We start from the raw sequence: 12,864 nt of genomic DNA on the forward strand, positions 1-12,864 counted from the left end.
GAGAGAGAGAGAGAAACGTAGCGCACGTGTTTTCGAGTGTCTGTCAACTCGGTTCGCACACACTTGATGCATTGCGGCTTGTAATGTTTTGTTGACAGCAAACAATTCGTTACTGTGGGGCGAGTTTCCTTTCCCCCCATGTGTGTGTGTGGTGAAATTGGAAGTCGTGATGGTTTATTGTGTTGCTGATAATGAGTGTATTTTGTTTCCTTTGTTTTTTGCCGCCCCGTCAGTTTCCCTGGCCCTCCTTAACTGATCCAGATCTAATCTTGTAGCAAAACACCCATTTTCCCTGAGTTCCATGCAATCTGCCACAGAATCATAACCCACACAACACCTTTCATACAAAACACCTTCATCATAACACACAATGCCCACACTTTCTCACGCACCAATTTAGCTTCAAACTCGTAGCATATATTGTGCCGTAACATACAGGAAAAGCAGAAAAGCGTTCAAACCTGTACATCACAACGTACTCTGCGCCAACAAATAATTAAAACCACGAGCCGTGATCATACACCCCTTAAAACAAAACCATACATATTTGAGACTGTGCCAAAAGGTGACGTTTTCATGTCAGTATGTCCCAAATGACATCACCAGTACATTTTTCATTCTATCTAATCTGTTTTCGTTCTATGTTTTCTAATAACATGCGTTAACAATTGATTGTCAACTGGAATGGAAGAGCACAAAAAGTGTAACTTGATATGTAGTTTCTCTAGAGGGAAAAACATCTTCCACTTTCATGTCAGTGTGTCCCATGCAACATACATTTGCCAAACAGCTATGTGCAAGTAGATTATTTGTTAGTGGTATAGAAAATACTGATCAACAATTAAAGTCAGTTTTCACATTCATTTTCTACCTATTTCTTATTTGTTTATTCTGTTGGCAATGGTGAAATGTCAGCAATCGTGTGTCATTCGGGACAGTAGACATGACACCTGACCTTTTGGCACAGTCTCATTTACATAAAGACGGCCTCATATTTCTCCATCTCTATTAAAAACAAACGAACGCACGCACACAGACACACACACAAAGGCATCTAGACACACTGGCACACACAGTGGCACGTCAACACACACACACACACACACACACACACACACACACACACACACACATCACATACACACACACACACACACATCACATACACACACACACACACACACACACACATCCCTTCACCACCCCCAACCACCCTCCCCACACCCCGCTACCTCATCCAAACAATCCAAAGAAAGTTATAATCCACGCTACTCACTGTAAGACCTCCATGTTGAATGGTTTCTGCAGGTTGCCGAGGAACTCCCCGATCATCTGTTTGCTGAGTCCCTTCCTGGTGATGAAGAAGTGCGCCACGCTTCTCGGCGAGCCCTCCACGAAGCCTTGGTCCAGTAAAAAGTCCAGGCCTTTCTCCGGCTTCCTGCAACACCACAAATAAAAATTAAAGCACAAGACATTTAGATTTCGTGTTCTGATTTCCCCTGAAGGTCTTGTACCTTCTGGGGTTTCAAGTACCCCTACAGTTTGCCCGTTACTATTGACTCATCTTTTCTAATAGCATTAAGGGGAAGGTTTAAGTAAACTAATACACGTGTACGAATGTGAAAGTTTTCAATTGCTTCGTGCGTCTTTGTTTCTTGAACAGTACTCTTGAGTTTGGTACCGCTGTTGTCCTACACAGTGAGCCTTATATCAAAGGCAAGTGCAGAGTCTTAGGAACACAACGGTACCACAATCAAGAGTACTGGTCAAGAAACAAAGACGCACGTAGCAATTGAAAACGGTGACTTTCGTAGGTATTAGTTGACTTAACCTCCACCTTAATGCGATCGGCTGACATCCGTCAAAAAAGAGAACAAATTGAGAGAATTATTGGGCTTCTTCAAAACTGACAGAGTAAAATACAAAGCAATGGTGTCACAGTGAACAACTGCCAAAACCATTACACTTTGTGCACCTTGTGTTTGCCTAGCTTCAGAATTGACACAGTCTGACAGACAACGTCCATTCATTTTCATTGATACTACTAACCAGTCAAATACAAATTCTTCAATTGAAAAAAATGCCCTCCAGACTAAGGTAAATCACTAACAAAAACGTGATCAATCATTGTGAAGGTCAAGTGGTGAAAAGTCCATGTTTACTTCAGAAACTTGCCCATGTAATAACATAGTATATATATTAGCCGTATATTCATTGAAAACATGCCCCTCTTCACACGCACATAAATAATAAAATGGAAAACAACTTAAGTAGCGGTTGTCACAATCACAAAAGCTGGTGCATCCTTCACAAAACCCATCTCTTGAAAATGTCTACAGGTCTTTGCGTTCTTTCCAACTTTTTCTTTATGAGCTTCCTTGTCGCCTTAAAGTAAACAAAAACTATGTGACTGCCTTGCCAAGTTTTTTTCTTTTTATTGTTTATTCCTAAGAACCTAAGTATCAAGGCAAGTCGGTATGAATGTGCTCAAGCTAAGCAAAGATAAAAGAGAATTTCTGTTGTTGCAAAATTAAGGCTACCAATCGGTGTCCATGTACTGACATTATTTCAGTTCTGCATTTGAACTGACTGACCTTAAAGCAAAAAGAGCAGCTAGTTCTCAATATTTAGTTTTGAGCAATGCAAAATCTACTATATATAGAGAGAGAGATATATAGAGATATAGAGATATAGAGAGAGAGAGAGAGAGAGAGAGAGAGAGAGAGAGAGAGAGAGAGAGAGAGAGAGAGAGAGAGAGAGAGAGAGAGAGAGAGAGAGAGAGAGAGAGAGAGAGAGAGAGAGCAAAACAAAACACAAATAAAAGACGGATTCACAAATTCAAACGTCACAGAAACAACAGGTTCAATCTACACCAAATTTGCCGACCAAGCCTGTGAGAATGAGCAGAACCCCATTCCAATTTCCCTCCACACAAAGAAGCAGCCCTAGACGTTGTAGAAAGGTTAATGCTAGCAGACAGGGAGTGAGAGTTTCCGTCTAATTCAGTCTCCTGATTGCATTAACTATTTCTCTGCAAACGGCTGTTAGCAACACTTGATCTCTTGTCTGTGTGCTTAAAAACACGCACGTCGTTTGTCTGGGGGATTTTGGATCACTTCCAATTAAACTATAGGCGGAGGTGTTTTCGAACAAGTGAGCATTGTTTTTACTTTCCACCAGCTCCTTTCTTTTCTCTCTCCCTTTCTTTCATTCTTTACTTAGCGCCCCCCCCCCCCCCCCCCACTTCCTTTTTTATGCACAGATTAGAAAGAGCCAAACAGCGTTTCTTTTTTTGATTAAGCCTGGGGTGTTTTACTTGGCATTGTAGGTATGCTCAAGGCTATTTGCCTAAGGATTGAAATGAGAAGGATTCATGAGTTAAATTAAAACAAGTGAGCGTTGTTTAACTAGACTTGATTACTCTCTGGAAGGCGGGGGGTGCGACGTGAAAGGACTACAAACACTTCAAGTACTATTTATGTGGGCAACTTGTTTTTTGGCCAAGTCCAAGATCAGTACATAAACAATACAGTTTCTGCTTGTAAAGATTAAATAATAATAAATAATAATACGAATACTTATAACGCGCACATATCTCACCAACAGGCGACTCAAGGCGCACATACACCCATTCACACACACGGAGACTTAAAGTCACTAACACACACACACCATCAACCATTAAATATGTACAGTTATTCAGGGTGGGATGGGGGTGGGCAGTGTAGAATGCATGGATTATTTGGAAAAAAGGAATGTCTTGAGTGCAGATTTGAATGATTCGAGGGACTGTTGTTGACGGAGGGGGAGAGGTAATTTGACTTCGTGTTGTTGTGGCACGATAAGCTTTGCCACACTGGCTGATATAATTCAATGGATCAACTCTTTGACCATTTTTTTGAGATAAGGAATCAAAGTATGTAATTATTTCACATGCCATCACTTCAAACTTCGAACAGGACTTTCAGAAACAATGTACGTCTCAGTGTCTGCGTTTCCACGCTCATAAATGTAGACAATTTGGGCTTACACTCGTTGAAAGTTGCAAATTCTGACAAAGAAATAATTTTAAAAATGTTCACATTCTTATTCGTTCATTGAAGAGAGAGGGGGCGTGAAATCAGGAAAGGAAAACAGAAAGGAGACGTGAAGAAAGATGTGGCGGTTAGGACGATAACGGGTGAGCTGGGAGGTAAGGTGGAAGGGTCTTTCGAACAAAGGAGCCTGGGCAGGAAGAACACCTTCATCTTATCGCTTCTCCTTTTGCACACAATTTTCGGCTGAACCAAAACACACCCTGATGGATTACACAACACCCCCCTCTCATTACTCTCTCACTCTTCTTCAAAAGGTGCAGACAAAAGTGTACCCTATCATCGTCCTCATAATCCACGGCATGACGCCAAAAGACGTCTCTCTTTCTTCCTTTCTTTTTGTCAAGTCTTTCTTTCTTTTTCTGTCTGCTCCATTTTCAGAAGCAGGGAAAGGCAACGATGCTAAACCGTATCATCAAAGGCTCGCTCCTGTCAAGCTTATCTTGTGCATGTTTGTTTCTGGCGCCTTAGCAGCATGCTCAGGAAACGGGGGGCAGACTGATAGATCCACGGCCAATTGGCTTTCCAATCAACTGAAACCAAGGCCTCTAACCCACTCACCCCAATCCCCGCCTTTTTCTTTAACATCGCTCCCTTCCTAAATAACTGATAGATCCATGGCTAATTACCTTTGCAATCAACTTCAACCAGGTCGCCTCTACCCTCCAACCCCCGCCCCCTTTCTTTTTTAACCTTGCCTCCTTCCTAAATAACTGATGCCTTAGCAAACAACTTCTGCCCAACTCCTCCTTTATAAGTTATATATATAATTTATTTATTTATTTACGAAATATAATTGAAAGATCCATGGCTAATTGCCTTTCCAATCAACTGCATCAAAGGCCCTAATACCCCACAACCCCCCCCCCCCCCCCCTATAACTGAAAGATCCATGGTTAACTGCCTTTTCCAATCAACTGCAACCAAGGCCGATTTTTTACCCCCTAAGCCCCCCCCCCCCCCCCCCCCCCTTCTCCTGCCACCCCTAACCCCACGCCGTCAAACTCCCCCGCCGAATAAACCTTGTGTAAGATTCTTGTCTGGAAGATCGTCCTCATTAGGTGAAGGCACCCAGCTTGATCTCTCTTTAGCTGAACTTTTTGTCCTTTGACCTTTTTGGCAGTCTTCCCAGTACATGTATAACATTGCATTAAAAAAGAAAACTCTGGCGGCCCTGTTTCGGTGTTACTCCATTCGCTTTCATTTAGTACTGACTCATCATGTAAATGATGTTTTCTTTCTGGATATATATAGCACACGTGAAAAGAACGAGAAGGGGCATAAGGACAGGTACCCAAATAGCGGACGGAAAGAGGAACCCAGATAAGTTGGTAGGTGAAGAATTTGAGAAAAGTGGCACGAAAAGCTGATCTCGGAAGAACTTTGCTGATCTTAGAAAACAAATTTGCAACTACTTCTAAAACAACATCAGGAATAAGTGGGGAAAACCCAGCTGTATTTGATGGACGAGAAAATGTGGCAAAAATAAAACCAAAAACACTACTGTGATAGTGGTCAAGTGTTGCCTTTGATGGAACTCACTTCAAGTTTCAAACAAAGCATGCTTATTTTGTGAGGATCTGCTGGTAAAAAAAAACCCAACCTAACATATAAACAAACAAACAAGAACAAAAAAACTAAACAAAAAACAAAACAAACAACACATAACACAATTAAGAAAAAAAAAGACCTGTAGTAAAATATTAATAGATTTGAAACATCAATAACCACAGGTGAGGAAGAAAAAAACATCAAAACAAACCAGACAGACAGATTGGTAAAGACACACACACACTTCACCCAAACAATGACTACAACAAACAACACTGAATAAAACATCAAAACAACACACAGCACCAAGCCACAACTCACTTGTTGAAGAGGTTAAGTCCAATGCGGTACAGACGTTTCCTCTGCTTGTCGTTGGGGCGCGGCACAGTGTTACTCCCGTGCTGGTCCGGGGTGATGCTCATACGCAACTTGCGCTGATAACTGATACTACTATCACTAGCCAGGCTGATATTCTCCGTGCTGATGTTCTCCGAGCTGGGCGAGCTGGAGCACTGTCCGTCAAAGCTCTCCGGCTCGCTCGTCTCCGAGATGTTGCTCATGCGTTTCATCTCGGCCTTGACCGAAGCCACACTACCGTTAACCACTTGACCACCTTGTGGGGTGGGCCCCACTGCCAGAGTACTACCACTTCCACCACTGCCACCACTACCCGCACCTCCGCCCTTGCGCTTCCAGATCGGAGAGCTCTCCGGAGCACGCACCGGAGGCACGGGTTTCTGTTTGTTGCTGTTGTTGCTGCTGACTCCGGCCTCTGGAGGCGGAGAGGGCTCTCCGGGTTTTCGGGTCCGTAACTTGACCTGTGTGTTCATGTAGTACTTGACCACTTGGTCCTGGGGGAGGGGGGGCAGCTGGTCGTAGGGGGAGGGGGGGCTCTAAGGGGGAGGCCAGGTCCACGCGGATGTGGGGCTCACTGAATGAGGAGTGGAAACCCTGGTGGGGGAGGAGGGGTCCCTCTCCGGGGGGAATGCGGTGATAGGTGTCGTACGGTGACGAGGGTGTGAGGGTCCCGCCGGCGCTGGTGAAGGAATACTCGGTGGAGGAGGCGAGGGAGGAGCTGGAGGGGCGGTTGGAGAGGATGTTGCTGATGTCGTGGTTGCTGCCCTCACTGTGCACGCTGTCGCTATGGAAACTGTCCGTCAGAATGTCCGTCTCCTTGCTCTCCAGCAGGGTCTCAAAGTTCAGGCTGTGGGGGTCCACCGCGCTCTCCGATGACCCCCCAGCCTGGGGTGGCTCCCCTCCACCCGAGTTCTGTTCAGGGTACGAGTTTCTGTTGTTGTTGGTCTCCAGCGGGGAGGGAGACCCGGACTTTGACTTGCTCAACTCCCCCCCATCCACGTGAGAAGTGCGCTCCAAGCGCCGGCGGCCAGGCGACCCGCCGCGCGAGTGCCGGGGGTCCATCTTGACGCCCTGGTCAAAGGTCATTTGATGGTACAACCGGTGATCATAGCGGTTGTTACCGGTCTCAAAGTCGGCCACCATCTTTCTGATGTCTCGGGAGAAGCTCTCGTTGTGGGGGAAAGCGGCACCGTTGCCGTCAGCCGCGGAGGCGAGCTGCTGTTGAGCGTTGCCAGGGTGGAAGTTGCCGTTATCGTCCACGTTTGCGGAGATGCGGTCTGTCCAGATGGTGTTACTGCGGCCTAGCTCGGAGAGTCGTTTGGAAAGGCGTCGTTCGCCCACAGAGTGTCGGAGTTTCTGGAAGTTGCGGTTCATGCAGTAGTGGCGGTAAGCACGCTGGATGGTGCGAGCAGCACGACGGGCACGTAAGGAGCCGCCATACTTTCGCTCTAGCATCTCCACCTGAAACGGATGACAGCAATAGATGTAGGGGGTAAACAGAATAAAAATGATACAAATTGAATGAGTACCTTCATTCCCCTCTTCTACTCGTTCTACACACACACACATACACACACACACACACACACACACACACACACACACACACACACACACACACACAGATACATGGACATGTACAAAAACACACCCACGGAGATCTATATATAAAGAACAGAAAAGGGGAACACAGTGAAATGAAGAAGGAAATGCTCATGCATTGTTGTTGTACAGTGCACAGTGACAAACACTACCACTATCCCCCTTCCATCCACATGCTGCTGGATTTTACTTTGCCTTTTTGCAATCAAGGTTCTCCACAGCAAAAACAATCACCATTAACAACATCCGATAACACTGACCCCACACACACACACACGCTCTCTCTCTCTCTCTCTCAGGACAGAGGAAAAGTCACAGCCTTAATTCTGCAACCTTTGTAAATGACGTTCAGTTCAGCTCACTGTCTCTTTCACAGACACACACAGAGACAACACACACCCAGAGACACAATTACACACACACACACGGACACATCCCCCCATACACCCCCCACACACACACACACAAACCCACCCACCCTCCCCCCTTCCCCTCACAACAAACTTTCTTTTCTTTCTTTATTTGGTGTTTAACGTCGTTTTCAACCACGAAGGTTATATCGCGACGACTCACAACAAACACCCCTCTCACCTGCTTGTCATGGAGGTCCTGGGACAGCTGGTAGCTGGTGGCTTGCTGGGCGCGGGATCGCTTGATCACATCTTCGCTAGCGTTCTTAAAGGACCGCTGCCTCGAGACCCTGGATCCCCCTCCGCCCGGGATGCTCTGCTGCGACACTAGCTTGGAGGAGCGTGGAGACTCGCCTGAGCCAGACGACTGCTGTGAGGATCTGCGTTGTAGTGATGATGATGGTGAAGAGGATGTGGTTGATGTTGCTGACCCTCCTCCTCCGCCGTACAGCTCATCACGCGTCTTCACGCTCGTTACGCTGTTGGACAGAGAGAGAAAAATGCTGGTGAGTTTTTGTGTTGGCGAGTTTTTGATTTATGAAAGGTTTTCTGACAGTTTGGTTGTGGGACAAACTCCACAAAGGAGTGGAGAGAGAGAGAGAGAGAGAGAGAGAGAGAGAGAGAGAGAGAGAGAGAGAGAGAGAGAGAGAGAGAGAGGTGGAGAGAGAGAGAGAGAGAGAGAGAGAGAGAGAGAGAGAGAGAGAGAGAGAGAGAGAGAGAGAGACGGGGACAGTGATAATTCTGCCACAGCTGGCAACGTCTTGGTATTCAGCTGTTCAGACTAAAACACAAATTCGTCCCGCAACTCAAGAACAGTTTTGTAAACGTTGGCTCCTCAAAGTATCTTCCCAGAAACAGGTGTTACACACAGAATGATACTAAACCTTCAATAACACGTGTTGGCAACGCGATATTATCATTGTAAGATACACGCCTAAAGCAACCGACACATAAAATTACATCAACTATCACAGACTGTGACGATGGATTTGAGCGACAGCCGGTGTGAATGGATGAAAGACAGAAATCATCGAGGGGTCGGTCAAAGGAGAATGAAAATCGACGCCCTGGTGGATTTACTGATTTCAGTAGGTGTGACAGCAGTCAACGAAATAAACCTACCAGAAAATCACTCATGTCCACATGTTTTACTCTGAGTATTATCTCTCTCTCACCCCCCCCCCCCCCTTTCCTATCCCTCGGCACCTCTCTTGCTGTCTCACCCACGCTTGCTGTCTCACCCACGCTTGCACACACATCCCCCCCCCCAAAAAAAAAAAAAACCCTGACACACACACGCCATCTGAAACGCAATTGATCTCCTCGCCAGAGAAAGACCCACAGACACAGAGGCGACACCTTAACAAGAAAGAAACTCCCTTCACCACAAATACACTTAACACGGTCATGTCCGCGAATTCGTCACATTTCATGTGATGAAATCTATGCAGAACACTCACTGTACAACTTTAATCCTGATCGGCTTAGAGCTTCGGCATATATAATTATAAAAAATATCCCCAAACGTTCATCCCAAAACACCATTATCAGAGAAAAAAACCCATTCAACAAACCTGACCACGGCAGTTTAAAGCAGTATGACACCGACCACAGCAAAAACACCCAAAATCACACACACACTTTCCCACAGAAAAACTAAGGAAAGAATCGCACTCCGCACAGTGGGGTTGTCACCAGTTTGTTGAAACTCGCAGCAAGAAAATAAACACCTACAAACCTGACCACGGCAGATTACAGCATTACGACACCAACCACAAAAAAACACCCCAAATCACACACTTTGCCACAGAAAAACCGCCTGAGGACAGAAACGCACTCCAACACTGTGGCGATGTCACCATTTTTCTGAACCTCGCATCAACTGAACACGCACACAGGGCAACGAACTAACTAACGAGATCATGTCACAGGCACAACAAGATCGCGGCCAAATCCCCGTCACAGCCCCCTAAGCCAGCCATCAGTAAGTGAGCCAGTGTACGCTACAGAGCACACACGCATAATTATATCAGCTGTAGTGATGGGATGCAGCACACATAATCCATCAGCAGCTTTATGGCGGATTTAAAGAGGTTGTACAACACTCAGTGATGCTTCATCATCACTTAACAGTTTCAGTCAAACTAGCAATTTAGAATTGTTATCCCTTTGGAGTCTTATTTGAATTCTAGTACCAATAGATGACTGAGGACAGCCACTGAGGACGTCAAATTCAAAATATGTCATCATCACTGATGCTTCACAACCAAGGTGGAAGTCAGTAGCAGCCAGATGCATACAGATGCTTACACGGTTGAGTCTTGTGTTGTTTTGAGTAGAAGAGATCACAACAGTCACCAGTCGATACTTCTGACTTACATTCGTTAGAAGCAAACGTGGTGTCAAGTTCTTCAATAAACCAAACAGCATTGAGCAGAAACGAACACATTTCGATTCATGCATTTCTTAGGTTATTCTAACATAAAGGGCTGAGAAGCCCCTTAAAAGGTGCTATATTCTTTTTTCTCACAAAGTGCCCAGCAAAGCTCTCCAATAAACCAAACAGCAGTGAGCAGAAACGAACACATTTTGCTTCATGCATTTCTCATTAGGTTACTCAAACAAAAAGGGTGGAACAGCACCTTTAAAGATGCTATATTCTCTTTCCTCACAGAGTGCACAGAACAGCCATCTTGTCGTGAGCAGCAGTGGTTGTTGCATCACTCTCTCGTCACACGCTGTATTCCCATCCATCCATCTGTCCACACGGACTGAGCGCTACATAGGGCTAACGACATACATACACACAGGATACGACCTACGCATCACCACATGTTACGGTCACACACGGTACAAGTAGTTCGTGTATGGTACGGTTGGTAGGTCTTTGCTTTACTGTGCGACCTTTGTTGTGGGAGTGTGTGGGATGTGTATGGGCGGGGGGAAGGGAGGGGAGGTGTGTGTGTAAGTGTGTGTGTGTGTGTGTGTATACGTACGTGTGTGTATGTGTGTGTGAGTGTATGAGTATGTGTGCCAGTGAGTGTGTGTGTACGTGTACGTGTGTGTGTGTGTGTGTGTGCGTGTGTGTGCCTGCCAGCGCGTGTGTGTCTCTGGCTCTGTGAGTCTGCCAGCACCAGAGAATGCGACAGGAGCAAAACCTCACAACAAAGGAGACAGAGATCAATCAAGACTGAGAAACAAAGAGAGACAAGCTCACAACACAGCTGATCCCAAAAAATCCATCTCTCACCTTTCACATCACACCAACATCCCAACAGCACTGAAAACTGTTCATCCAAAGCACATGTCCCACCATTACTCCATCCGATTCAAAACACAAGAAATACCACCCAGCACAAAACAACGGTCTACATTTCCCACCATTATTCCATCCGATTCAAAACACAAGAAATACCACCCAGCACAAAACAACGGTCTACATGTCCCTCCATTATTCCATCCGATTCAAAACACCACAGAGCACAAAACAACGGTCTACATTTCCCACCATTATTCCATCCGATTCAAAACACCACAGAGCACAAAACAACGGTCTACATGTCCCACCATTATTCCATCCGATTCAAAACACAAGAAATACCACCCAGCACAAAACAACGGTCCGCACCACAAAGTAACAACGCAAATGACAGACAGAGAAGCCTGAAGGCCTATCGATTTTGCACTGAAGGCAGGCAGGCTACTGCCACAACTTCTTTCTCTCGCGTTTTTCTTTTTTCTCTCGCGTTTAGTTTCTCCTTGAACTTGAACTGGGCCTATTTAAATAGCTAATGCATTCTGTTGTCACAGGCCTCGCGCAAAACTCCGACACCGAACGGTCGAAAAACAACTGACGACACACACCGTGGGACGTCTCCATAAAGCTTCGACAAAAATTAATGTGGTTCTGGCGCTGGCATTGCTCCGGTAACAAGATTACATAATTATGGGCACCTTGATTTATTTTCAAAGTTTAATGGATCGAAGTTCGTTTCTGTTGTTGTCAGGTGTTTTGTTTTTTTAATGTGTGAAGATTTTAGAAAACATTTTTTGTCATCTTTGTATGTACTCTTAAAAAAATGGTCGCCCCTTTGTCACTGCAGTGATACTGAGTACACTTCTTCTTCTGGATGCATGGGCTGAAACTCCCCCGTATGACCGTTGTTACCCCCGCCATTTAGGCAGCCATACGCCGCTTTCGGGGGGATTACACATCAAAATGAAGGACTAAACATTGCAGTAAAGGCTTAGACTGCCAGAGCCGAGAGCAAAGGACTCCATTGGCAATTTGTAGAAACATCAAGACAAATTACCTGTGTTTTTTTCTCCGATGTAGCAACAACCACTATGGTCTCACCACATGCACATACGCTCGCTAAACGGGACAGGGTGATACAAATGCAACGACACAACAACACTCAGTATTACATCACCAGTAATTATCAAGATGTTCCGCCGCTACGGGCTGCGTGCAAATTAATTGCGACTGCTGGAAATCGACAAAAGCGGGATAGAATCGGAATTACTGAGTTACGGGTAAGAGTCGCGCGAGCGGAAATTAATCAGGTGCAAATGGACCACCACACATTATGTGCCATGACAACCAGACAAATGTGATGGACTTATAAATACGTCTGTATGTGGGATAAGGGCTACAGGCTTTATAGTATGGTCTATAAACCTATTGGGAGCATTACTTGCTAAACTCTGTTATAGGGGGCGGGGCAGCGCGGGGTGAGGGAGGTGGAGGGAAAAGTGAAAAAGAGCGAGAGAGTTTGGGGTGTGTTGATACATACATTCATGTGTGTGCGTGAGAGAGCGAGACAGACAGACAGAGATAGAGAACACAC

General features: G+C 45.5%; 1 protein-coding gene across 1 annotated transcript in view; it reads right to left on the reverse strand.

The window, feature by feature from the left end:
- The window catches only part of LOC138964314 (IQ motif and SEC7 domain-containing protein 1-like), a gene marked incomplete in the record, with an annotated part of 173,511 nt that overhangs the window by 15,440 nt on the left and 145,207 nt on the right, over positions 1-12,864 (reverse strand). Inside the window, 4 exon segments of the mRNA XM_070336230.1 lie at positions 1,277-1,438; positions 5,967-6,523; positions 6,525-7,463; positions 8,196-8,493. Of these exon segments, the coding sequence (XP_070192331.1) occupies positions 1,277-1,438; positions 5,967-6,523; positions 6,525-7,463; positions 8,196-8,493 (1,956 nt within the window).

Source organism: Littorina saxatilis, linkage group LG4, assembly GCF_037325665.1.
Source record: "Littorina saxatilis isolate snail1 linkage group LG4, US_GU_Lsax_2.0, whole genome shotgun sequence".
Taxonomy (NCBI): Eukaryota; Metazoa; Mollusca; class Gastropoda; order Littorinimorpha; family Littorinidae; genus Littorina; species Littorina saxatilis.